We start from the raw sequence: 27,811 nt of genomic DNA, 5'->3' as shown, positions 1-27,811 counted from the left end.
GTGTGTATGCTTCAATGCGTTACGTAGCGGTACTCCACAGAACTAGGCGAGCGAGACACGCCGTCGCCAGCGCGGCCGCTGCCCCCGGCTACATCGTGCAACTGCGAGGAGCTGCTCTCAGTTGATTGTCAGCTCGAGACTAAGGAGTTGTGGGACAAGTTTCACGATCTTGGTACTGAGATGATCATCACTAAAACTGGAAGGTAAGTTATGCACAACTGCTAGTTAATATCAAAATTCTAAAAATATCGACTTAACTCTAGGTACGTTACGATATTTTTACTTTTTGTATTTTTTTATGGTGTACCATTTATGATATCGCGTGATAATTTTAAAATTTACAACATTTTCACGAGTCTGAACGAAAGCGTTTTTCTAATGAATTATCTTGTTCATCAAAGTAATGCAATCTTTCACAACTCAAAGATCAAGTCATGGACAAATTAATTCACTCTACAATCACCCCCGAACAAAGGGTTCAACGGAATGGATTCATCAGCCAAAGTGGCCAATTCCGGAATAATTACTTCGCGAACCCAGCCGTACTTCAACCCTTTAACGAGATAAATTAAAAGTACATTTTTTCTAACCGTCGACGTAATGCGGGGCTATAAATTTGTAAAGCCCCAAAAGACAACAAACAGCGCGCGGGGGAGGGGAAGATGTTTTTATAGTCACGCCGAGAGGTTTATCTAAATAATTGCGTAGTCGGTGGCGGTGAGCGGAAAATTGGCATTGTATGCGATCCCGGGACCCCTCGCGTCGGCTGCCATAGAGCAACTCCCGCAGACTTGGCAATATTAAAATCACAACTTTATTCCACACTTTTTCATGCACATTTTAGTATATAGTTTTAAACACGCATGCTGTCCATTTTATAATCCGATATTTATTGCAGAGTTTTTATGGACAACAATAAACGTTTTGTTTATGACCATATTTTTATTCAATAATGGCAATATTTATTACCTGCGAGCCCGTGTTATAGTAAGCGATAAAAGATTCCATTTTCATAGTTCGACTTGTGAACAGGTTTTAGTAGGTGTCGGGTGAAACTATTGGCTGAGGCTTGTTACTTTGACATGACCCGCCGTCAGTCACTTTTTACAAGAATAAATTAAAAGTTATTCTGTCCAAGTGCTTACAATGAGAATAAACCTGCTATTAGTCTCGTGTCATATGTTATTTGAATCGGAGGGAGCTCCCTGTATCGCAATAAGTGCAGTTAGTCTAAATCACTGTATCAGTATTCTCCCGGAGAGGATTCCGACCTCTGGGGAAAACTTGCTATTGTTCCACCTATTGCGATTAACGCGACTGACACATTTTGATACGTCATTAAGGTCGGAAAAAGTATAACACTAACCTTTTGTATTGAAATTAAACGACAAAAATATAGATAAAAATGAGTGACATGCCACCGTACGAGTCAACGTCTAAATAATAATGGATGACGCCTTTGAACCCACAGAAGGGTCGAGCGGCTGAGAAAGGAATTTACATTTGCATAATTTACCATTTTATTAGTGTAAGTTCTTGAAAAATGTTTGTTTTTATAATAAACAAAAGTATCAAGAACGCGTAATCTACACATTGATGTCTAAACAAGAGATAAATCAACCCGTCCAATCAAAATGGGATATCAGGGACAAATTTCATAGGGGAGGGTGTCGGACCATGTTTTTAAATTGCTTTACAATCCTTTGTCTATTAATTTTTTTCGACAATTCATTTTTGTTGAAACTTTATTTTTAAAATTAGAATGTTAAACTTTGTTAAACCAACAAAGAAGTCGAATGGCAGTAAAATGTGGTACAGTAATACAGCATTCATTTTTATGACAAACTTAATATGAAAACATAAACTGGCCCCTTATCTCCGGACATCCCGTAATACGCTTTATCTTTTTTTATTGCGATGGACAATCCGTTCCTTTCCAAATCGCCTCGGCCCCGTGCCGGCACAGTGTCGGTATATTTATCGATTCTGATAGCTATCCTTAATTTCTTTACGATCATTTTATTGTAATGTAAGTAATATTGGGATTGTTTTTATCTTATCTATAATATTTAATAAAACTTTTTTTAAAATTTGTCCCTCATATTTTAACTTTTGGTTAGTTTTTGCAATAGTCCTGTTCTAGTTCTACTTATGCTCATAACTACTCATAAGGTTCGAATGTACTATGATACCATATGTATTTTTGCTATGAATACTCTTTTGCGGAAATGTAATTTAAATCTCCATTTGATTTGATGAATGTATGATTGAATGAATGTGTTTACTAAGCTATTAAACAATTATCGATGTATTTGATCATGTAAATTGTACATCACTAGCGCGTCGAGCCTCGCGAGAAGTGTCGGTCTTGTTTCGATTTGTTTACTTTTTTCATTTTTTCGATCGGTCGTTTTGATTTACAAGCGGCCACTTTACTGCCAGTTAACTTTGTTAAAGAACTAACTGGTGCACGATTTATGCCGAGTCTCTCCGACAATAACGTTGACCGTTGACCAAATTTTGAGTGGTCAGGACCTTATGGTTCCTTTTTTACGTAGCTCGTTTTAGTGTTAACAACATTATTGCAAATCATTTTGCGGCTTTACTTATTACCAGTGTCATGGAAAGAATTATATTCCTTGTAGGTATTAGTTAGCGAGACAGAGTTTTAAATTCCGTTTTATTACTTTTTTTTTGATGCCAAGTGACAGGACGAACATCTCATGCGCCTGGTGTTAAGCAACACGCCTGTCCATATCAGTTGCAGTGCCATTGAGAGCTTTAAATCGCAAATATCTGAGTGGCACTGCCACTGCATGCATTAACTTCGATTCTTGTTTAGATTAATTTTTTTTATTACAGTACTGTTGCGGTGCCCCTCAGAGTTTAAATCGCAAAGATCTAAGAGGCACTGCTATTGCGCCCGTCACCCTGAGGCATAAGTTGAAACGTCTCATGTGCTTGTAATTTCATCAGCACCCTTACTTTTCAAAACGTAAACGCAGTAATGCTCATATTACTGCTTGGCGGCAGAAATACGTAGTAGCTGAACGAACTCTTTCACGAGGAGTTCTACTGGTACTAAAACTGATCTAAATTTTTAAAATGTGAAAACCTTGTAACTCCGTTTTTAGAAAAAACCTCTTACTTGTTCTTCAAGCGCAATATCGGGCAATTAAAGCTTAAAATATAATTCGTCAGCTCTTTTTTAGTTATAAAATAAACGTATAATCATAGATTGTTATGTAATTATTTTGATTGATTCTGCTTTTTGTGCCTACTCAAAAGTTCATAATAATGGAGGTTAGGAGTTTTACGATTTAGCTGACTCTGTGTTTCTCTAAACGATTTCAACGGGAATACTAAGTCACAGGAGCGAAATTTAATATTTTGCCTCCATATCTATTGATGGGAAAAAAGTCAACGTAAATCGTTAGTATTTATAATTTAAGCGATCGCCGGGAATGGTTTTTATCGGTTTCTAATACCTTGCCAATTACCGGCCGATGCGCGCAGCCGTGTCGGTCATGTCGAGGTAAACACGTATAATTATTATTGCTATGTACTTACTATTGCATACCTTAACTCTATATCAACATTTGTCATCGCTTCTTATTTTTAATCGACTTCAAAAAAAGAGGAGATTCTCAATTCGCTGTGTGTTTTTTTTCCATGTATGTTACGCGATAACTCCGGCTAATTTGTGAACCGATTTTGATGATTCTTTTTTGTTGGAAAGATACCTCGGTAATGGTCCCATTTAAATTTGAAGGAACTATTCCACCTCCAAGAGTGGCAAACTAGGGAATGCATCCGGTTTCGCGCACATTCCGGTAACCGATTTCTTTTCGAAAACTTAGCAAATAGATGTAATTCCACGAACTTTTGAGATCGATTTTTTGAGTACTCTGTACTGAGATTATTTTAGCTACTTAAAAACGGTTAAGAAAAAAGTCATAGACTCAATATATTTTGTATAATGTTACTATAGTAGAACTAATAATTTTCGAACTAAACATTTCACCTCAATGATCGATTGGTAGATAATGCCTTACTAATTGTTCTAATTTATAACCTTAAGTTCGTTATTTGTACCATAGTACTAAACGTTTAGCGCAAAACAATTAATTAAATAAATATTGTCGTCAATTAATGTTTCGTATACCTATATTAAAAGAACAATGTCAGTTTTAAACATTTTGAACATATACATGAGAGTTGGAAATTTCAAATGTCGTAACGGACATATTGTCGTAAGGGAAGATAAAGGCAGTAATTTTGTTGATGTTGGTGTGAATTTAATAATTTTCTTGATGTATCGAATTTTCAAATATTGTAAGGGTCATTTTGTCTTAAGGGACATTTCTCTTTACGACAAAATGTTCCTTACGACATTTCAAATTTCCGGCGTCCATATGTTCAGGCACGAGGCACAATCATTGAGGTTATGTAGATGGAAATTTACAATTCCTCATTTGAATATTAAAGCAAGAATAAAGTACAATTTAAAAGAATGTTAACATTTCCACCTGGCCCACCTTTCGATCAGCTTCTACTCCTTTGTGAGACGTTCCAAAAGGTGTTGACCGTTACAAAAAATACAAAGCTTATGGCATTTAACAAACAATATTTAGTGTCGTTTTGACAGTTATTGTAGTCAATGATTATCTTCGATTATGAAGGCTGTATTCGCTCCGCGAGGGCGGTTCCCAACAGGTGCCTTTGCTACCCGCTATAAAAACTGCTGTATTTTAAAGGATTAGTAGTGTGGGGCGATAGTTAGCTTCATATTCTTTTAAAATTTGTAAATATGCACATGTATGCCAAGCATCATTATAATGACATTCGAGCTGATAGCGTTTTCATAGCTATCGTAATTCTCATTGGCGTTTCTGGTAAAGTATTTTTTATTACCAAGCTATTAGCAGCATATCATAATAGACTTTTTTAAAATTTCGTTTACTACAAAGAGAAATATTTTCTTTCCCTAAAATCTATCAAGGTTATTATGAGCAGGGTAGTTCGAACCTTCGCCTTATAACTAAAGTAGATGTTAAAACGATCACTTTACGTTTTATTGGGGGAATAAAGAGTTATTATCGGCTTCATCATAACATTTTAGGGTATAAAATGCACCGGCAGCGATAAAACAAGTGCAAAGTCAGGCGTCGGGTTAGTTTTGTAATCGGTTTTAATAAATCGCGCGGGGGATTGCGGTTGAGCGGAGTGCGGGGGCGGAGAATGTCGGACATGTGCATTAAAGTTGATTGAAATTTTCGTGGCTACGTGTTATTTCGCACTAATGCACCTTTCAGACTGACGTGTCGCTGCGTTTGCGCATCGCCCATAATAAAGAGTTCAACGCACATTCGTCGCTTTGGGCCACGGTTCAATGATTTTTTAAATAATAGGGGTTAAAGTATGAAATTGCCGATTTGTACTGAAAATCTAAATTGTTTATTTTTTAAATTTTTAACAAATTTATTTAATCAAAATAGTTGCCATTATTATCTATACATTGCTGCCATCTAATGGGAAGGTTATTAATGCCTTTGCGATAGAACTCCGACGATCTAGACTGCACAAACTGTGTGAAAGCATTTTGTACTGCCTCCTGGGAAGAAAACTTCTTGTCACGTAGATAATTGTCCAAATCACGAAAAAAATGGTAGTCCGTTGGAGCAAGGTCTGGTGAATACGGAGGATGACGAATGGTTTCTAACTGCAGTTCCTGAAGGGTCAAAATGGTTTCTCGTGCTGTGTGAGGTCTCGCGTTGTCGTGGAGCAATAATGGTGAAGATCGATTCATGAGTCGGGGCTGTTTTACTGCTAGTTTTGTCAACATGGTTCGGAGTTCGGCACAATAGACATCTGCCGTTATTGCTTGACCAGATCGGAGAAAACTATAGTGAATAACACCATGCTGAGACCACCAAACAGTTACCATTACCTTTTTATTGGTAAGTTTTGCTTTAGGCCTGTTGTGGCATTTGACCTGGGGTCAGCCATTGCATTTTTCTTTTCCGGTTATCATAAAGAATCCACTTTTCATCACATGTTACAATTCGATCCAATATTCCTTCATTTCTGTACCGGTTCAACAAGGCAACACAAGTTTCAACACGCGTTTCTTTCTGCAGATCAGTCAAATCATGAGGCACCCATTTTTCGTATTTTTTTATTTTATTGATTTGACGCAAGTGAGTCAATATTGTGGGTAAGGTAACGTTAAACCATGCCGCTAATTCCTGGGTAGTTTGACTAGGATCGGCTTCCACTATCTCTCTTAATTCATCGTTATTCACCTGTGTGGACGGTCTTCCTCGTGACTCGTTCTTTAAGTCGAAATTTCCATCACGAAAGCGTTTAAACCAAAATCGCACGGTGCGTTCATTAGTAGACCCCTCTCCAAACGCAGCATTGATATTGCGGGCTGTTTCTGCTGCGTTAGTTCCGCGTCGGAACTCGTATTCAAAAATCACTCGAATTTTCGCAGTATCCATCTTTCTTGTCTAAATTGAATAACAAAAACAATTGAAAGTCGATATTCAAATGTTTCAAATTAAAAAGAAAAAAAAATCACAGAAACCATTTGAAAAAAGTTTCATTCGAAAACCTCAAACCATGAAGATTCTATGAAAATTCAAAGAACCTATTGCAATAAAACGGCAATTTCATACTTTAACCCCTAATATTTATGAAGAAATATAGCAATGTTTTCGGATTTTATTTTTTTAAAATGTTTATCTCTAATTGAGATAAACATTTTTTGTGATACCAAGTAAGGGGACGTACAAGTCGCGCGCAACTGACGCGCCTGTTCATAGCACTTGCGGTGCCACTCAGAGCTTTAAATCGCATAGGTTTGAGTGCCACTGACAATGTGCCCGCCACTCTGACACATAAGTTGACAAGTCCTACGCCTGTAATTTCACCAGCACACTTCAAAACCTGAACACAGTTACGCTCACATTAGGATTTGCCGGCAGAAATAGGTAAGGTGGCAGTACTACCCTGGACGAACTCTTTCACAAAGAGCTCTACTGCTATTAAAACCTCAGCAGCAAGATTATAATAATAATATAAGCACATGTACAGAAAAAAAATTTAAAAGTAGTAAAAATATTTGTTGGCCTTTTATGATGATATATGGTCCGATATTATCGGCACGCATGCAGTGAATGTTCGTGAAGAATGCCAATGCGGCAATAACATCGTAATAACGATCAAGTGATCGCCATTGCTGAAATCAACCAATTAACGCCTGCCTTCTAATTGGCCCTTAAAGATACCATTATGGCGAACTTTTGCCGACCTCACCCGTGCGCGCATCTTTTCGTGCTTTCATTCGCATTACGTATTCGATAAACGAAATATTGAAGGTTACATTTTAGTTATTACTGATACAAAGACCAAACAACACAAAAAAAGTCCTTTGATTTAACTGGACTCGAACCAGCGTCTATCAGTGTGAACTACACCGGGGCCAAAATGTTTGCCAACTGAGCTACAGACTCGGTCTGTATAATAATAACAAACTAGTCCAATATTTTCACAAAAAATATATGAATATCATGGTATTAAAAACATCTTTTTTATTTCTATTTTTTTTACAATACCAAGTGACGGGACGAACAAGTTTTGCGACTGGTGGTAAGCGACACGCGTGTCCATAATAGTTGTAGTGCCACTCAGAGTTTTACATCGCAAAGATCTAAGGGTCGTATTCTAGAACTCTACTCAATGCTCAAGTCAGGATTTGAGTATGGTTTAAAGCACTCGAAATGATACTCAAGTCCCTGCCATTACGGTCGTATTTCCAGTGCTTGTGTTTCCATTGCAATCCTGACTTGAGCATTGAGTAGAGTTCTAGAATACGACCCTAAGAGCGGTTACACACGACTTTTAGCAGCGATGCAAACACGATGTAAACGCGATGCAAACGCGATGCAAACGCGATGCAGTCGCTACTTTTACACACGCGCGCGATTTTAAGTTTGCATCGAAAGTCATGTGTAACTTGTCATTGCGTACATGTTGTATACATGTAACTCTAAGGGACACTACCTCTTCGCCCGTTACCCTGAGTCATAAGTTGACAAGTCCCATGTGCCTGTAATTTCGCCAGAAACGTTATAATATTCAATACTATAAACGTTATATTGCAGTTTATAGGCATTTAATAAACTTTTCTAAATAACGAAGTTAATACTCGTAATAATAATGTGCCAGGCAACAGCACAATCACTTATTTCGATGAGCGAATTTCCTATAATATTTTTAACTGCCTCTGTGACCGAACGGTTACCATGCTAGTCTGCCATGCAGATGTCCCAGGTTCAGTTAGAAATATTTGTATGGCCTACATTTATTTCTCTCGTGAATTTGGGTATAATTGTGGTTGTCTATGTGTGTGTCCATGGTACCCGCGGTACAGGGTTTCCCTACTGCGGGGCTTTGAGTGTAAATTATTATTATATGAGTACGAGATTACCGGAATTCCGGGCACTTCCCGGTTCTCCCAGACCAGAACCAATTTAGAATCTAATCCGGGTCCTCCTTACCTAACGCTCACTAATAAGTGTATGAAATGTATAATAATACTATTTAATTTATAAACAGTAAAATACAAAAGTAAAAGTATTAAATATGGAGATATATTTCGATTTTATGGTGATTAATGTTGTGTGGAGGCTGCTACCGGTTATGTCGACTTCAATGGGAGAAAATGAAGTGAGCACACAATGAGGGTGCGCCCACGCACGTCGCGATTCGCGCCGCTGTGAACTGTCAGCTACCGGCCATTGCTTACTGCAACTGTCCGTTACAGAATTTGCCTTATCACACATTTATCTCGACAAGACTTTGAGAAAATCTCAAACCTAATAAATACTACATTTAGATTTAATCGCACAAACTAACTAAAGTTTTCGATGAAAACTATATTTTTTCCATGTACTAGACTGTGTTTTGTAATAAGCGATTCCATCGGAATGAGATTGAATGAAGGAGAATCATCTTCAAAAGGGTGGTCATTTAACAGCCATTAACGCCTAAACATAATATGCTATGTTAAATAATTATGAAAAAAGGTGTAAAAGGCCGATGAATACGGGCGAGATGCGGCTGCGCCACTCGATGAAAGGCTAACGGCGAGGCCCGACGGAGATTGATTACGTAATCATGGACATCGGATGATTTCGGGAATCTCATAGAGAGTAATCATCATTCATCTCACGGCTCGTTGACTTTGTATTGAAGAGGTGATAGCTGATGGGAGCTATTTGAGTGAGTAATTTTTGGTTAGGAAATTTGTGACTTTAATTTTATAGCTGGATACTCTGACGATTGTTTACTTTAAAGTAGTTTAACATCATGTAGGTTACGTTAGGCAAACCCAGCCGTTGGATCGGGCGCAAAGAGGTGGTATCTGGCTGTCGACGCACAATTAGCTCTCCATTGTACTCAGGGTATTATGCACGGGCGCCGACCGCTTGTTGGTTTTACTCCTACGCCCATTGTGATCATTTCAATCGCTCTTTGCCATTCTACTTACATTCAATGAGATATTATCTCCACATTATTAGCTGAACATTTGATGTTTAAATAGATAATGATTTAATATTCTGTGCGTTGTGTGCCAGACGATTCATTATGATTGATTGCTTTAATAGGTCCTATAATCAACGTAATACTAGGAGCACTATGTATTCATAATTAAAATACTGCGTGTGAGCAGTGTTTTCACCGCGAATGAATATATTAAACTTTAGATTTTAAAGTATCTGTTATTCATGCTAAAAAAAATGCTTTTTTGTAGTTTTTGATATAAACAAGATTGTAAAGTTTTCGTAATTCAGAAAATGATTGTAATTTGTTAATATTCGCGGCGACTTTGATTACAACTAGATAATTGACGACATCTGTGTTTGGTTTGAAAACAAAAGCTCTTAATGTGGAATGTTGGGCCACCGGCGGCGGCGGGTCACAGAAGTCAGGCAGTGCGCGTGCGCCGGTACAATACGCGCGTAATGAAGTGGGCCGTGAGGGGGCGGCATTGTGGCCAGCCATTCTGGCCAACCGCGGCTAGACAGCCTCGGCCAAACGAACCATTGTGCGCCTGCGACCCGCGACCTCGCCACCTAGCACCCCGGAATTACCAAGTTCTCGTTAGTGATTGAGTTCAAAGAGATTCAAAGTAACCGTCAAGTTCAGTCCAAAAGCTTAACGACCGATTCTGGAAGCTTCGCACAATTATAAGCGATATTCAGAATAGGAAGGTCGAAAAATTTTGATCAATCAACATTTGCTAAGTTGTCGTCATTCATGTACAATATTACTTTTTTTTAACTTACACCTGTTTCAAAGCGTGTCACCTCAGTTGAAGCGGGAAAAACTGTTTTGCTGGATCAAGAGGTTTAGATATTTACTATTAAATGACGGTCTTATAAAAATAGACGATACACCTAAGGATATTGTCTATAGAATGCTCTAATTTGTTATATGATAGGATTTATTTCACCCGATCATATACAATCTTGAAAACAAGCTAGAATAAAAGTCTAAAACGAATTGTTTAGTAGAAATACGTCGCCTTAAGGAACCTCATAATAATGACGTCGCCAGCGACAGTAGTCATGTCATCTGTCCTTTAATTAGAGTTGGTTCGTTAGAGTCACGCGACATCAGTCACCGACACACGGAAGCAATGCGGCAGTTGCACCGTGAACCTTTTTTAATCGCGACCAAACCACTGCTTAAGGCGGCAAAGTGACACCATAAAAAAACTCCATCGCTCCCCATCCCGCTCACACTCACCCACAAAGTAAAGGATAAAAACCGCATTAAACCTCGTCATATGGTGTCACTTTTTTCGATGAAAGCGTTAAATTTTCACAGCTACCCCTCGGCACGAATAAATTATATTTATGTCGATTCCGGGTGGCCGCAGTTTTGTTACAAAAACGTAATCGTCACTCTCACGTCGCGGAAGTAAGGGTTAGTTGAGTTGAGAAGCGCTTACTCTTATTAATTAAGCAGATGCGAACTGCTATTTATCATAGAACGTGTATTCTTGATTTCAAGTTTCCGTTTATGTTTACTTTATTTATGTTGAAGATTAATTGTTCTTTAGGTACCTCTTCTTCCTTTACCTTCACCTACCGGAGGTCGGCTATCTGTACTTTAGACATATCTGCACGGAACAAGGATATTGTGCTTAAGTTGAAACATATCCAGAGACTCTTAAACCACGAAGTAAGTACGCTTTCTTCCAGGTGGTCGTTTTCCCTGGATTTTCCTCGCATAATTAGTCAGAGCAGGTCGTATTTATCAGTACGCATTATATGACCAAGCTTGCATTTTTCGACAGTAATCAAGAACTCTAATTTCTTATTCACCGCCTGCAATACTCTTCATTGAACATTCTGTCCGTCCACGATATTTTCAAAATTCTTCTGTATACCCATATTTCGAAGGCTTCTAAGCGGTTGGTCTTACTTTGAGTTCAGGTCCAGGACTCGACGTCATACAGAAGAACCGAGAACACGTAGCAAGATGTCAAACGCACCCTGGTACAGATCTTCATGCATTTGTTGCAGAGTAGATGGTTCAACTTTAGAAATGCGTTACTCGCTTGTTCTGTTCGACATTTGATCTCCACGCTATGATCACATTAATTACTGGTTAAATATATGAGAACAAATCAGAGCGGTTTGTTTTGAATGTTCACTTACCAATGCGTCATTTGAATGATGGTTTGGTGCCGCAAAATATTCATACGAATGACGTCTAATGCGACCAAATTATATTCGTCGTCCCGCCCAGCGATGAAGTCATTATTTTCCATTTCCGCGACGGTGTTAAGTCGATAACTCGAAAATTACGGCCATTCGTATCAACGAGCCCACAATCCGGCACGTGCTCATTACAGAGTCATGGAGTCCGAAGGTTCATTCAACGTCGTCAAACTGTTTGACTTGTAATTTCGACCACGCGACGATAATTTCCTATAAATTCAAATTTCGAGTAATGAATTTACTGTAATAGCCGTCTATTCTCGAATATTCTGGCGGCGTCCACGTTGCTATTCCTTTTGATAGCTGTACCTATAAACACGAAACCGATCCTTAGATAAGATTGGTGATAACCAATGAAAATAATGTTGTTCAGTTATTGAATTCATATACTTAAGGTATGTAATTTACGTTTTATTTCCAACATATTCTCTAAAGTGATGTAAACGTGATAGTTAAAATTTAACGTAAGTACGTATAACGTCGCACACAAACAATTTTGCATATCGTAAATCTGGATTGTCGTTGGTAACCAAGGAACAGAAATGGCAGAAGGCAAAATGTCAATAGTAATTTTCTTCAGTTTCTGTTTTAAGTATCTGTCTTTGGTATGATGATTTGTCCTAAATAATAGCTATGATTATAAAATCTATGATTTTGGGTAAAATCTATGTAACCGAAACGGGCATTGTATGAGGATAAAACAGGGTTACACAGGCATTGTATCGATGACGTCACGCGAGGCGCTCGTCAACGTTGTTATGTTCATTGTAGTTGTTTTACAACTCACTCGGGTTGACGGCTTATGGGGAAAATCCACGCGCGGACAAATTGCACCTCAGTTAATACCAAATTAACATGTTATACCGCGTTGACATGAATTTTTGTCACAGCCCTATATTTTTTGGACTAATATAGTTTTATAGTGTCATAACAATGTTATGTTTATGTATTGTTCGAATGCGTTTAAAAGCCGTCTTACCGCAAATTATGGAGTTGTAGTAAACATTTGAATTATATTCAAACTTAGTTACTTGCCAAATCATTTCTGAGGTTTAGTCAATTATAATTTGAGATAAAATATAAAGATACGGTATCTTGTATTCCTTTTATTTTTAAATTTTTACCTTTGAGTTTAGTTTGTACGTAGTTATTATCTATTTATGCAAACCAAACGTAGCAGTAGAGCTCGTCCAGGGAAGTCTGCCACCTTACCTATTTCTGCCGCCAAGCAGCAATGTGAGCATTGCTGCGTTCCGGTTTCGAAGGTTAGGGGTGCTGTTGAAATTACAGGCATATGAGACTTGTCAACTTATGTCTCAAGGTGTCGGGCGATCACCTTTGTGATCTAAAGCTCTGAGTGGCATTGCAACTGTTATCGACAGGCATGTCACTTACCACCAGGCGCACGACATGTTCGTCCCATCACTTATATAAAAAATTAATAAGAAATGATGAGTTAGTGGATAATATCTAAAACGTACAAAGCGTGGGTAAACAAAATATTTTAATATTCGCAAAGTATATGTGAGCGCGTGGTTAGCTAGTGCATGATAGGTACGAACATATGACGTGAAAGTTCACGTAGACGACCCCTGTTTTCCCGAGCGGCGCGTGGTAATATGGCGGGCGGTGGAAGAGAGCGGGACGCAAGAGGCACGGCGTGGCGGTTTCGTACATCGCCACCCGTCCGCGCCCGTAAGCTCGTAATTTGCCTTTCTATTAGAGCGAGGGCGTGAAAAAAGGAAAGCGTTTACGGTGTGTTTAATGGGAGTGAGAGGGAAGAAATACGACCGCCCGTCGGGAGAAGGGAAAATTTTTGGTTTTCAGAGTTTTTGCGGAGATGTGCATCGGCTCGCAAAGTGCGAGGGGGATGGCAATGTTTGCGGAACCGCTCCCCCGAATAATTAGCGGAAGTCGTGGCTTAGTTTACCCCCGAACTGGAGGGTTGCGGGGTTTCTCTATTTGTCGTTTAAGAGTTAATCGGACTAGCGATTCGTCACCCTCAGGAGAATATAGCGTGCGATGGTTATATCTTTATTAAGAGCCTACATCGAGTACGATGCGGCGGGCGCTCACGGCAATTTACGAGTCGATGGTACCTCTTTAGTCCCTGTTTTATAATAATTTTGCTAATTTATTAGTTCCAGTGTTTTGTATATTTCCGAATTATTTCTCGGATTAGGTACCAAACCCTAGATGTGGGTCTGTAGTAAAACTATCTAGTCGAGTCGTAGATGATTACTAATTTGTTTTTAAATCCTTTCTGAGCCAACACACGTCCTCTATATCATGCATGGTATTACACTAGAGGGTATTTATTTATTTTGAAAAAGGTATACTCCGAGTATCGGCGTATAATATGTCATTAGCGGAGGGGAAGTGACAAATGCTGTAGTAAACACAGCTCGTGTGCCGCCTGCCAATTAGGTGTAATAGCACTCTCCCCGCGACATATGCTCAGCGAACAACTTTTGTGTTTGTTACACGTTTTACGACTTAAAATTATACAACACAGCGAAATGTCTTTGTGACAAACTGAGCAACAACTTTTAGAGCTATCAAGTTTTATTCCTCGTAATGCTAGAGTGCCAATCGGCAACACATTTTTTGTTCATTAAGAGCATTGCTGTTAATTATTAAGCTTAATTGGAAATCACTAGCCGGAAAAATTGAGATATTCTACTTTACATTGGCAATTGCATGTAAAGGGTGACTTTTCGTTTGGTCGGGTTGCAATTGAAACTAGTAGGTAGGTAGGTTCGGAGCCAATCAGCGCCAAATGAGCGATGGCGGTAATTAAAACGGATCGCCTTACCGAATCAATAAACTCACGATAAGCCAATTAATTGCACATGCATTCGCTTCCATTCCCCGGAGGACCGTAGCCGTAGCGGATTGAATCGAGCTGCCTACCTACTCTATACTAGGTAGTATTGGTAGGTAAATTAAATTTGATACGACCTCTAATTGATAAGAAGTGACAATATCGTATACAATTTATAAAATCAAGTTATACTTAACACCTTTACGCATCGTACGGCAATTGTTCATTTAACAATTAATAGACTGTTAATGTTATCATATTTTTTATACCTAGAGTTTATTCCTCGTAAAATGTAAGTTATATTCGAAAAGGAAATACAAACGATGTGTGTGGTGAACGTCAAATAGAGCCAACAAACATTTACAGCTTTTTAGCGTTCAGCGGATCGCTCCTGGTGATTTTTCGAGAACATCCTTGTGGTGCAAGGTGCAGATCATAAATTTCCGGACAAAAGTATTGTAGTGGTCGATGAAAAGATCGTGTCAATGAGTAAGTACAATGCGCTTTTTGCCTATATTGACTTAACTTTCGTGTTCACTGGATGCAACGAAGTCGCAGTCGGTGAAAATAAAAAAAAAGATCGTGTTTGGAAAAACAAAACGTCTAACGTGCATTTGGAAAATATTACAGGAGAGTGATTTAAAGTAGAGTAAAGTTACTACTTTTACTATAGCAGCAGTAGAGCTCGTTGTGAAAACCTTACCTATTTCTACCGCCAAGCAGTAAACTTAGCATTACTGCGTCCCGGTTTTGAAGAGTAAGGTTGTTGGTGAAATTACAGTCACATGGAACTTGTCAACTTATGTCTCAGGGTGACTGCCCCAGTGGCAGTGCACTTCAGATTTTTGCGATTTAAAGCTCTGAGTAGCAATGCAACCGTTATGGACAGGCGTGTAACTTACTATCAGGCATACAAGACTCGATCGTCCCGTCACTTGATATTATAAGAAAAAACTAATTTTTTTAAGAAAATATAAAAATTGTGACTCTAATTTTCTTTGTTATATGGAAAAGCTGAAACTTTCTAGTTTTCTATATAATAAATAAATATTATAAATTAGTTTTTCTTAAAAAAATACTTTAAATGGCTCTCTTGTTATATTTTCCAAACGCACGTTAGACGTTTTACCTTTCCAGTTTCGATGTATCTAAATTTTTTCGAATTTGTTTATTTCAAATATTGTATTTACTGTTACGTGATGCGATACAATGCACGCCAGCTTTAATCTTAACATTCCGCTCTGTACTACTTATGATAACGGTCGAAAGTATAAAGTATTCTGTTGACTGTACTACTGCGTCAAATTATTTAAATTAAATTGCACACTGAAAATTTTTACAAAAAGTGAACCTTAAATTATCTGAATTAATATTGATTTATATGTTATGTCACATTTGTATGTTATAGATACAGCTGATCACTTTGGAAGTGCAATTTCTCTTTGAAACCACTTTGATACTCAGTGTATCTATTCGTAAGTAGGTATTTTATTTAAAGACGATTTGTATTCCGTTTCGAAAAATTTTGCATTAACTTAGCATGTTCCAGAAAGTGCACGTTTGGATTTGAGTAAGTCAGATATTGTAAATTAAGCGTACGGGACCTTCGCATTACTCATGCGGTGTGAGTGGCGGCAGTATTTCGCGAGCAGGCCGGTGTGGGTGGCATGGCCACAATGGTGTTTGGGTTGGCATTCGTCACGGGGCGCCCTGGGGTGCGAGCGGGGCGCGGGGCGCGGGCGGTGCGCATGATTGATGACCCTCGTCGAGCGTACAGAACCAACTCTGTACGAACCTTGCAGGAATTGCATGTTATGCAAAAAACTGTTCTTTTATTCTACAAGTGATGATATTTATTGTAAAATCTTTAAAGAATTCATTCATCATCACATGAAGACAACGACACGGAACATTAGTACTTAAGTATTGACTATCTAAGTGACTCGGCATGCGCTTGATGAGGAAGTCTCAGGTTCGATTCCGACCACTTCAGAAAACTAACCTGTCTAAATTGATTATCATCCCATGTTATCAAGTCCCATGTGTCTCTGATTTCACCAACCTTACTGGCTGGTGAGGAAAAGCTTCTCTAGCCATCTAATAAGAGTGAAAGAGTATCAACGTGGAAGGCAAACACGCAACGTCTTTTTCGCTGTTATTGGATGGACGTAAAGGTTTTTCTGATCTTCTCTACCCGATTTCGCGTTAATAAGTGTGGTTGATCCATTTGGGATGTGGAATAACTAATGAAACGCCTACTTACCGGTCAACAGTCACTTTATTATAGTCCCTTTCACATAGCATGAGTGCGGTGACGTTTGAGATTTGAAGTTTCTAGAGATATAGTGATGTACCTAAAATCGAATGAAAAACAATCGATTCAAATATCTTATCGAGATAGTTTGTAACGAAGGAAGAATCGATTTAGAGGCTATAGGTTAAGAACAAATAATAAACAAAATAAAAAGTATTCAATTATTTTGTTAAAAAACTACACAACAAATCAACAACAATCAAAGAAATAATAAAAAAGCATAAAATCAACAGCAACGAAACGAAAATTGAACAATTACTCCAAAAACATCACGAAAAGCTCAAAACAACACGAAAGGTCCGCATACAAGATGCACAAGTATTTACTTACTTAATAGGTTGGTCCAAACCTCAGTTCGTAGTTTATGTATTTTGAATAAACATTTTTGATTTTTTTAATTTTAACATACTTAATTGCACACAATTGGACACGAGATACACAATAGCCAATTCGATTGATCGATTCTATGGCGTAAATGTCTATGGATAAATATTCCGTTTTACGTATCAAGTATCAAGTAGTTGGGGTAATTTATTTTTATCTTTACCATTTCAGTTTCTATCTTTGTTTTTTTTAATAATATATACTTTATATACTGTAATTTTTATGTAAAATTACAATTGATATTCTTATTGTTTTTGGTATATTATAAAAAATCACTGTTTCTTTTTGTAACCTGATTGTGTGAGTTATTAAAAATAGAATGCATGTAACGTAAAATTTGAAATGTCACGGAACCCATCGTATGTGAAATGGACTATACCTAATGATCATTTTTTGAGGCTGAGTCGAAAACAACTTTTAACGGTGTCGGCGATGAAACACGTAGAAACATCAGTGGTGACTCCCTAAACGAACTGTAAAACAATACTAAAATTTTTCTGTTGTTTTCTGTTGTATTACGTATTTTCAACGAGAAAACTAGTAATATTTGATGGATAAACTATTCCTTGTGGGGGTTTCATTATGATATGTAATACAAAACCCCAGTAACTTTATCATAAGACTACTAAAGAAGGCGTCAAGTCAATATAATATTTATCCTAGGCTCTACCCAGTGTAGGTGTCGCGTCCTCCGTTTAAATTATGGATCGTCATAGGTTACTCGCCGTAACATAATATGCCGTCCGATTCAAGTTGCGATACTAGCACGAAATATTCATAATCTTCGGAGGGCTTCGTGAAAAAAAATTGTTTCACATCGAGACAGGTGTAGCGTCGGGTTACGCAGCGCCTGGCGTTCGGTCAGCTCATTAGCATTCGGACGAATTAGATCGCCGCTCACTACAGGTGCAACCTGTCTCGTCAAAGCCCGCTACCTCTACCGACATGACACTATCTCACTAATAATCCTGCTCTTTATAACTAATAAGCACTTCAGCGTTTTGTAACAGCATTTGCTTTATGTTGAACTTTCAATGAGGGCCAAACGGTTTAATAGTATTGACTTTAAAATAGTTAAAGTAAAAGCCATGGTAGCCTAATGGTATGAAGTAGCCTATTGCCTCTCAAGCAGTGTCGTGAAATTTAATTTGAAATATACCATGAGCCTTTAGTGAAGACCTCCTCTCACAATTGGAGATGCGGACTGGAAACTTCACACACGCCATTAAATTGCTTTGTAGTTTTTTGTGTAGGTTATCTCACGATGTTTTCCTTCACTAAAAGCTCATGGAAACATGGTGGGTAAGTTACCTGGAACCTTAACCATGGTAAAACCATTTTAAGGTAACGTACTAAGATATAAGAATAATTTCGAAAATAAAAGCGTTGTCTACTCACCGACGGATTGGACAAATGTCCACGGACCGGTCAGATAGTAGAGATCTAATTAGACTGATTTACCAAGTTTGATAAGGTTTTATATCTTAACATCGCGTGTTTCACCACAGTAACAGTTCTGCTAAAAGCACCTATCTACTTGCGCTGTTAAAGCGGTCACGCGTTTCCTATTTTGTAAATAAACAGCGCCTTTCTAGACGAAAGCCATACCTGTGTTTACTCCTACAGTGTAATCTCTCTGCATGTGTCAACGAGTTTCAGCTACTCACACAAGCTCGCTCCCTCGCACGGAGTAGCCCTTGTTACCAACCCGAGTGGAACCTTATACGGGGCTGGTAAATATAGATACTCATACATACTTGTACATGCTCATATTGGACCCCCGAGCAGTTGTTTGCGCTCGCGTTACTAGTTCTACAAACCGTTGTAATTTCGACTGATGCCTCATTAAGCCTGCTTAACTTTTGTGGTTATTATTTTATGATTGTAAATTATGGATGAACCGTCAGTAGATAAAAGAATTTATAGAAATAATATTCATAATTTGCTTCCGTTTGTGCTATTATGGAAAAATTAAGGATGTATTAGTAGGCAAATAAAGCAATTAGCGTCGTGCATTTGGTAATATGAAGTTAGTAAATATCTTAATTACCGCATGTTAATGCTTCTTATGCTCGGTATAAAAGTTGGAGCGAGCAATTAATACAGATATCTTCTAATCCACCGGATTACAAGTGGACAACTTACATGTCACCAAACGCTGTTAAAGTGTGATATCACTGACGGATCAGTGTCCCACGTGATCTCATGGAATTCAAATCGGTCGTTGCTTATACAAAATCTATATTATTAAAGGAGCGGATAAGTGAATATGTACCTTATTTCAACAAGTTTAGAGCTTTGAAAGGTAAGTTAACGGGTTACAATCCTTTTTTCTCCATGATACGTCTCGGGATCTCGGCGAGACGGCGGCGGCGGTAAAACTCAACGCGTCACTCGTTTTGTAGTTGTCGCTTAATCCCGCGCTTAGCTAACCATTTTGACAAGATTTCCAGATATAACGGTATAATATAGTGGAGTATTTTTGTTCTTGTACGGAATTGTTTTTAGCTCGAACGTGTACCCTGCCGTAATAATAAGTAGTGGTTTTACAATTAGGTACGTGCTAGTGGTGTTACGTGGCGGTTACGTCTTATCTTATCAAAAATCGCCTACCTTTTTTGCTTTTTGAAGATGTGCTAAACAAATAACGAGTATAAAAACAGAAATATATTTCGAATTCTTAGAAAATATTTTAGTAAAGTAAATCATTCTAGGCAGATCCACAACGGCAAAGGGTGAGGGGTCTAGTCGTTTAATGTACGACGTATTGAAGGTACTTTTTTTGGATACCACCACAACTGAGATGAGTGTCTTCCTAGTCCGTGGGGAGAGATAATATCAACGTGACAAGGGCTTCGAGCAATGGCACCGACCTTCGCAGTGACAGCACTACAATACAGTCGTTTAACACGCTCATCGCATTTGGTCGGTCTCTTGACAGCTCACATGCTTAATAATACCATCGGTCCGTTTTGGACCTCGTGGGAGCATCGTTTTGGGCTACTACTCGAAGCTAGTTTCTATTTGATAAATGTTCGGGAAAGCGGAAGGGTTTTTCAGTGTGGGCGAGGAAGTGAGAGCAGACGAAGGAACGGCGGTTGAATCAACAATGAGTGTAGGTTGCGGGTTGCGGCCGGCGTTGGCGGCGGCGTGCGCGAGGCGTGTCCGCGCTTCATCGATCGCAGCCTCCGACGCTCCTCGACGACGTCTGCTCCCCAGCACCCTGCCGCCCGCGCTCCGATCCACCCCGCGCACGTTAGCACCCCAACCGACTGCATTTACCACCCGCCCCCCAATCATACACGTATACCATCTACCTGTCTACCGCCGCCGTCTGTTTTAGCCATGAACAGCATTTCCCAACATATTTTGTCAAACTTTGCATCCACTTTTGCACGTTAATAATTCAGAGAACTAAAACTCGGGGTTGTAAAAGAACTTCCTGTTTATAGCGCCATGTTTATGTTGCAGCATGGATCAGAGGTGTTGATTCGTTGGTACCGGCCCGGTGGTGCTTCTTTCATGAGGTGCAATTAAATTTGTTTACATCTCTTAACGAACAATCTGTAAATGTTGAATTCATTAAATAGAAATTACGATAAATTTTAAGTACCTATTAAAGACTCGAACATATGTGCTGCTGAAAGCATGAAAATTGTAGCTTAAAACTTCACAAAGTAATATTTCCAGGATAGATATCGTTCACCCACAACAAAAGCTTAATAATGTTGAAGATAAAGACTATTTATACAATGTGTTGATATGCGATCATTGTCGCTTTGTATCACACTTAAAATGGCTGTAATCACTTTATCTGTGTGTGAGTGTATAGCACAACATTAGTAGTCTAAATTAAATTTGTAGGGTGTCGGTGCGGCGCCGGCGGCGGGCATCGATCATCGGTAATAGCGGGCCACACTAACGACCTGCCCTCTGTCCGGACCTCACTTCAGTCCGCGTTCATGATGTCGAATGACGTTTCGCCTTAATAGCTATCTCTGAACATTATTGGGTATTCTGTAAATTCTTTACTTATTCTTTTGTTACGCCATCGAATATTTTCATAACGTCGAAAACATAAAGATTACTTTGAATTAAAATTTTGAATGCAAATATTCAAAATGTTATCGATTTTCTTGAAGTTCTGAATGAAGGTGTGGTAATTCTGATTGCACTTTAACTAACCAATTACCTTCATACGCTTTTGTTGTCAGTTGTTCTTAGCAATTATGCTTTGATTATTCTTATAGTCAAACATTATTGTACAATTAAAGCATTTTATTAGTCCGTAAAAGTAAGGACACCGAGTTAGTTGAAGGTCTTTTGAAATGTCGAGTGTTTACAGCTTCACTATAATGTTGACAGTGTATTAATTTAACAATAATATTTGATTTTTTTCTACATGATTAAATTGTTTTCACTAAATGCAAATACCACTTGTTAACTGCCTCTATGGCCGAACGGTTACCATGCCGGATTGCCACGCAGAGGTCCCAGGTTCGATTCCCGGGCCGGGAGAAATATTTGTATGGCATACATACATATGTATATGGTGTAATTTGTGGTTGTCTATGTGTGTGCCCATGGCACCTGCGACACAGGGTTTCCCTAATGCGGGGCTATGTTAAGTGTGTGCGTTAAAAAAAATTAAAAAAATGAAAACGTGGATAAACACCCAAACTCACGAGAGAAATAAATGTAGGCCATACAAATATTTCCCCCGGCCGCACGGTTACCATTCTGGACTGCCACGCAGAGGCCTCTGGATGATTGCATATAAAACTTTGACATTTAAGTTGTATTCACATTGGCGACTGTTCATTTGTGTCTTTTACTCATACGAGTGCAGTAAACGATTAAAAGTAAACAGGACATCGATAACCATCCGGCCCGGGGCAGTGACATTAAGCGCACAGTATGTGGTCGCAATTCTTCACTATTTCAATTAGCTGGCGAGCGCTCGAGTTATAAGAAAGTCCCCGTATTTATCCATTCTGACTAGACATAAACTACGTGAGGACATCTGTGTACGCGAAATTATAGAGTTGAATTTTTGTTGGTCGGATAAAAGGCATGTGTTCTTAGGTTTTCGCGGTTGTTACACGCTGGAAGTGTAACTACACTACAGTCACGTCTTACTAGACGCGACTGTATGACCTGTAAAACTCGCAATGTTAAATTCCGTATGATCTTTATATCAATAGTGAAGTATTTTTGCAATAATTACACCTGTTTTTTAAAAAAAACCGATCACAAAATGTCGTGGAATTACATCTATTTGCCAAGTTTTATTGCAATCAATTACCGGAAAATGCGCGAAACCGGATTCACCACTCAGTTTGCGCTCAGGCCCCATTGCAATTTGAAGAAAATATTCCTCCTCTAAGGAATATTTTCTTCAAATTGCAATGGGACCAATACGGAGGTACCCTCTTTCCAACAAAAAAATAATCATCAATATCGGTTCACAAATGTCGCCAGTGTAATCGCGTAACATACCTACATACAAAACAAATAGAGTCGAATTGAGAACCTCCTCCTTTTTTGAAGTCGGCTAAAAAATTGATGAATATCAATTAATCAAAACCAGGACTGGCAGCTGTAAACGTACTAACTGGGTGATAAATCTTTCATAAGTTTCTCATAGATGGTGCTACGACTAAAAAGTCGTTGAAAAACCAAATACAAAGACACAACGCAAGCACTTAGAAAAATTCGCGAGGTCCGCTGGTTCGTTCCGTGGTAGTTGGTATAGCGTCTGGCATGGTAAGCTAGAAGACGTCGGTTCGAATCCGGCCGGATCGAAGGAATTTTTTCTGAGTGTTCGATCTTTGTATTAATAATTATAACAAACTAGTGGAGTAATTTCACAAAAAATAATTGAATATCAATTTAATAAAAATTTGAATTAATCAAAAGATTTTCATAAAACGAAATTGAAATATTTACGGGACTTAGATCCGGAAAAAAATGTTTCATATTCAACAAGCAAAGCCAATTTGATACTTAATTAAAAAATCATCTTAGCTTAGTTTTAAATAATTATCTACAAATACAGACAAGATAGAGAAAACATAATATTTGTATTGATTACGTAGATAATATGATGCTCAGAGTATCGTATCATCGTTTTTATGAGATATGTCTTATAAAATTTGGATTACGTAAATTTTAATAATTTTCTACACTAGTATATGGTTCATCCCGAAGAAGCGCATCAAATGCGCGGGCGCATGGCTAATAGCATCAGCAGCTGACTGCAACTAAGTGCCGATATCAATCTAGCGCATGGGAACATGTGCTTATTGCTTGAACAAAATGCCGCTTACCTGTATAATTACCGGAAAGAGCCGAAGAAAAACCTAAAGCTCATCGTGGTAACCTTTTGACTGTAATTATAGTTACGTGCAACGAACTAGTATTTAATATTTCAGCTTATTATTGCCGATGTTAGGTCAGAATCACACACTTGAACAGAATTATCGTCGTGTATAGTCCTGGCTTTTATTTTTCGTGTCGATTAGTAACAAAAATACTCAAATTGAAACACAAATAATCTTTATATTTAATTTGTAATCAAATTACATTAGAAATCGTCGCATTGATTAAACTCTACTTCTCATTCGTAAGATAGATTCCCATGAGAAGAATGGGTAAAAAACTCTAGGATTTTTTTGTAATATCAAGTGGCAGGAAGAAGTAGAGCGCCCAGTGTTAAGCAACTCGCCAGTCCACAACAGTTACAATGTCACTCAGTGCTTTAAATCGCAAAGATTCAGATCTCTAGTGTCATAAGTTGATAAGTCTCAAGTGCTTCTAATTTCACCTTCACCCATCAAAACCGGAGCTTGGCGGCAGAAATAGGTAAGGTGGCAGTACATCTCTGGACGAACTTTTTCTGAAGGAGCTCTAAATAAGCAAGGGTACTTTCTGTTTTACACACACATAACTTAACTAAGTGGAGAAGTTGAATGAGGTTCTTTAAAGTACTTGACAATTGATTTCGGATAATTTCATGTATAAGTAACTTTTCGTCAACCTGCTGACTTGACATGTAGTTCAGTTGGTGGAGCGACGCTATGGTACAGCGTGGTCGTAGGATCAACCCCTGTCAGGTCGAAGAAATTTTTATATGTGTTCCATCTTTGTATTAATAATTATAACAAACTGGTGGAGCTATTTCACAAAATATATATTTACGGTGGTAAAACGTCGTAAAACATGGTCGTGAAGTTCAAGAAAAGTCAATAACTTACGAAACTTATTCATGGTAAAAGAGAAAAATTGAATAGTGACTTTATCTCTCACACTTTTTATTTCCTGCAATGAACAGATCCCCTTAAGCCGACATTGAACTCTTTCCGTAACATATTTATTTACGATTGGAAACGTGTGTGTCTACTTTATATATTGATAAATGTCGAAGATAAGCGGTGGATATCGAGGGAACACCTGCGTTACGCTTTATTGGCGTGTAAACGGTTTGAGGTTGGCCTGCCTTGTAACGGAATCGAGGCTTAAAAAGAGATGTCACCTGTCTCTAATTGCGACTTGATTTGCAATAAATAGATCTTTGTTTGATAATTTAAAACCATCATCATCAACCCATTTATTTTACCTCAAATTAGGCAATTGCCTGTATTACGCATAATACAGTAAAAAAATCGCACCGCTTAGATAATCGAAATTCCGGCAATGTCTAAAACAATTCCCCAGAGTGTTGATCGGATCAACCTGATCCCTGACCTTAGCTGTCGTTAAAATCAATCTCATACCATATAAATAGTAGATAAAATGTTTACACGGCGCTAACTATTTAAGAAAATCATAATTTGTTTTAAATAGCTCAACGACTGTTCATGTAACGAAATACCTCCGCACAATAAATGCTGTAATAAAAGTCTCCCGAACGTGAATACTATACGTAAACATCGTAAAGAATGTCACATGTATATTGTCGAACAATCGATATTAAAATCTCGTTTAAAAATCAAAATACGTCTTTATGAACCTTTTGCACTTTACGATGTGGAAAACCAACAATATTAGCAATTTAGAATGGCCGCAAAATAACCTATATATGTATGTATGTATGTAAGCATTTTATTTCACAACAAAAATTAAAAATGTTAACAAAGAATTTAAAACGTTAAGTGTACAAAGGCGATTGAAACATTCTTTTGAAAGGTGAAAGGTGGCTTTTGAGTTGGCAATAAAATTTAATAAATTAAGAAATTGAATGCTACATACTCAATAATTGCAAAGATAAATTAATTATATCAAATGTACATACGAGTACATACTGTATTTTTGTTAAATCTAAATATACTTCTGAATCTTCTTTACTTGTGTTGTTGAAAGTACGAATTTTTGTCGTTAGTATCTGGCCATTTAATGTTAATTTTATGCCACGTAAGCAATTGCTATCTAGTATCCTAGCATTTTTTATTGTAACAAAAAAATTAAGAATCTCAAGAAACTCATCTTGACATAGATGTATACTTCAGAGGTTTTAGAAACTTTTTTAGTCTAGGAAATGAAACTATTTTTTTTATATAAATCTAAATTTACAGATCCCGTCTCGGCTGACTTTTTTTTTAGTCTAGTCAAGAGTATTCTTAATCCGATACTGGACTATTTTGATTCCGGATCATTCACTGCAAAAAATTCTATGTAAAAATTGGTTATCAAGCTACGTAAATTTTTACTATGTCACTTAAATTATTCCTTTGCGCCTCCTTACCTTAAATAACGTTTTGTCTTTACTCTTCTGCACTCTACCGGCAAATCGCTTCTTTGATACCCTCATTTTATACAAAGTTCCGATTTTTACTCCAATTATATCACTGTATCTGCTACCTGATTGTAAAAGTTTCTATCTGAATCAAATCGATATCTCTTTTTCTGGATTCTTTCAAACGACGACGTGTCAAGAAACTGACTTTCGCCTTTTGTCGTATTTTTTTTTTATTATGTTTTATTTACGTATATAGTTTTGTACAAAAATGTATAAGTTTGTTATTAGTTTTCAATATGTTATGTATTTATTTAAAATACTATTTTATAACACTTTTTTTCTGTTGCACACCCTCAGCATCACCTAATTTTGTATCCTAAGGAAGCTTGAAAGAAATTATTGACTAGCGATAATGCTGCCTGTTATAAATTACTTGTATAAATTGTACCCTGCTGCCTTTGTTGTTATTGTCTTTTAGTTTAGACGACGTCACCACCTTTGAGCTCCCGGGTTCGATACTCGGCCGGGTCAATGTAGAAACTATTGTACTAATGTACTTAATATAATTTCTGTTTCTATCCGTGTAACATGTGATTTAATAGAACCCGGTAGAGAAAGTGCAGAGTACCTAACTAATGAACTAATGACAGTGGATAGGCTTCCATCAATATACTAATATTTTGCCTAGTCACAGATCGATTAAAGAGTAAATGCAGATCGCCGTAGTAGAGACAACTTGACAATTTCGCCGCTAATTTTCCTGCGTATTCACAAATTCATCTTGACGCTGTAAAATATCTGCTAGTATCTATATTGCAAATTCATAACAAGTTAGCATTATCTCAGTTGAAAATAGTATCGAATAGATACGACAATAATTTTGTTTCCCATTGTAGGTGCTCATTAATTTAAGAATCACTTTTAAAGTGTATAGTAGCTACGAAAAATCAAGAGTAAAAAATGTCTTATTTATGAGCTTTAAGTTCATCCGATGTGCCTGAAGTCCAGGGTTTACAACCAATGCGTCCTACCTATGCGTCATGACTTACGGAGCCGAGACGTGGAATATGACGGTGAAACTGGCTCTCAGACTACACGTCTCTCAGCGAGCTATAGAAAGGTCTACCTGGGTATCCCGTTAAGGGACGAAGTCCGGAATAAGACTAAAGTTGTGAACATCGTCCAGACATGTAGCAAGCTGAAGTGGCAGTGGGCTGGCCGCATCTGTCGCAGAACCGATGACCGATGGAGTAGGCGGGTTCTCGAGTGGAGACCACGTCTCGGCAAACGTAACGTAGGACGTCCCCCTGCAAGATGGACCGACGATCTGAAGAAGGTGGTTAGTGGTTGGATGCGGAAAACGGGTGATCGGGCACTATGGCGTACCCTTGGGGAGACTTATATCCAGCAGTGGACTGCAATGTGCTGATTAATTTGATTGATTGAAGTTCATTCGAATATGTATAAGGGCTTAATAGAATTTAACAGCTTGAATACGTAAGTATTGACATTGCATTAAATAAAAGGAAATTGTATACAAAACATAATAAGGAAAGAACTAGGCAGAAATTGGAAATGAAACTATTTTTAACCGACTTAATAAAGAGGAGGTTCTCAATTTGACTTAAATTTTTTATGTATTTCGATGATTCTTTTTTGTTGGAAAGATGGTGGTCCCATTCAAATTTGAAGAAAATATTCCACTAAGAGCGCCAAATTAGGGGATGAATCAGATTTATTGAATTACACCCACT

General features: G+C 37.9%; 1 protein-coding gene across 2 annotated transcripts in view; it reads left to right on the top strand.

Annotated features, from left to right (window-relative positions):
• The window catches only part of LOC113235029 (T-box protein H15-like), an 89,250-nt gene that overhangs the window by 13,176 nt on the left and 48,263 nt on the right, over positions 1-27,811 (top strand). For both annotated transcript variants that reach the window (XM_026470565.1, XM_026470557.1), the window contains one exon: positions 41-203. In XM_026470565.1, coding sequence (XP_026326350.1) covers positions 41-203 — 163 coding nt within the window. The remainder of the gene's footprint in view (positions 1-40; positions 204-27,811) is intronic.

The sequence above is a fragment of the Hyposmocoma kahamanoa genome, unplaced genomic scaffold (assembly GCF_003589595.1).
Source record: "Hyposmocoma kahamanoa isolate Upper Pololo Valley unplaced genomic scaffold, ASM358959v1 102, whole genome shotgun sequence".
NCBI lineage: Eukaryota > Metazoa > Arthropoda > Insecta > Lepidoptera > Cosmopterigidae > Hyposmocoma > Hyposmocoma kahamanoa.
This window is presented reverse-complemented; position numbering and strand designations above follow the sequence as displayed.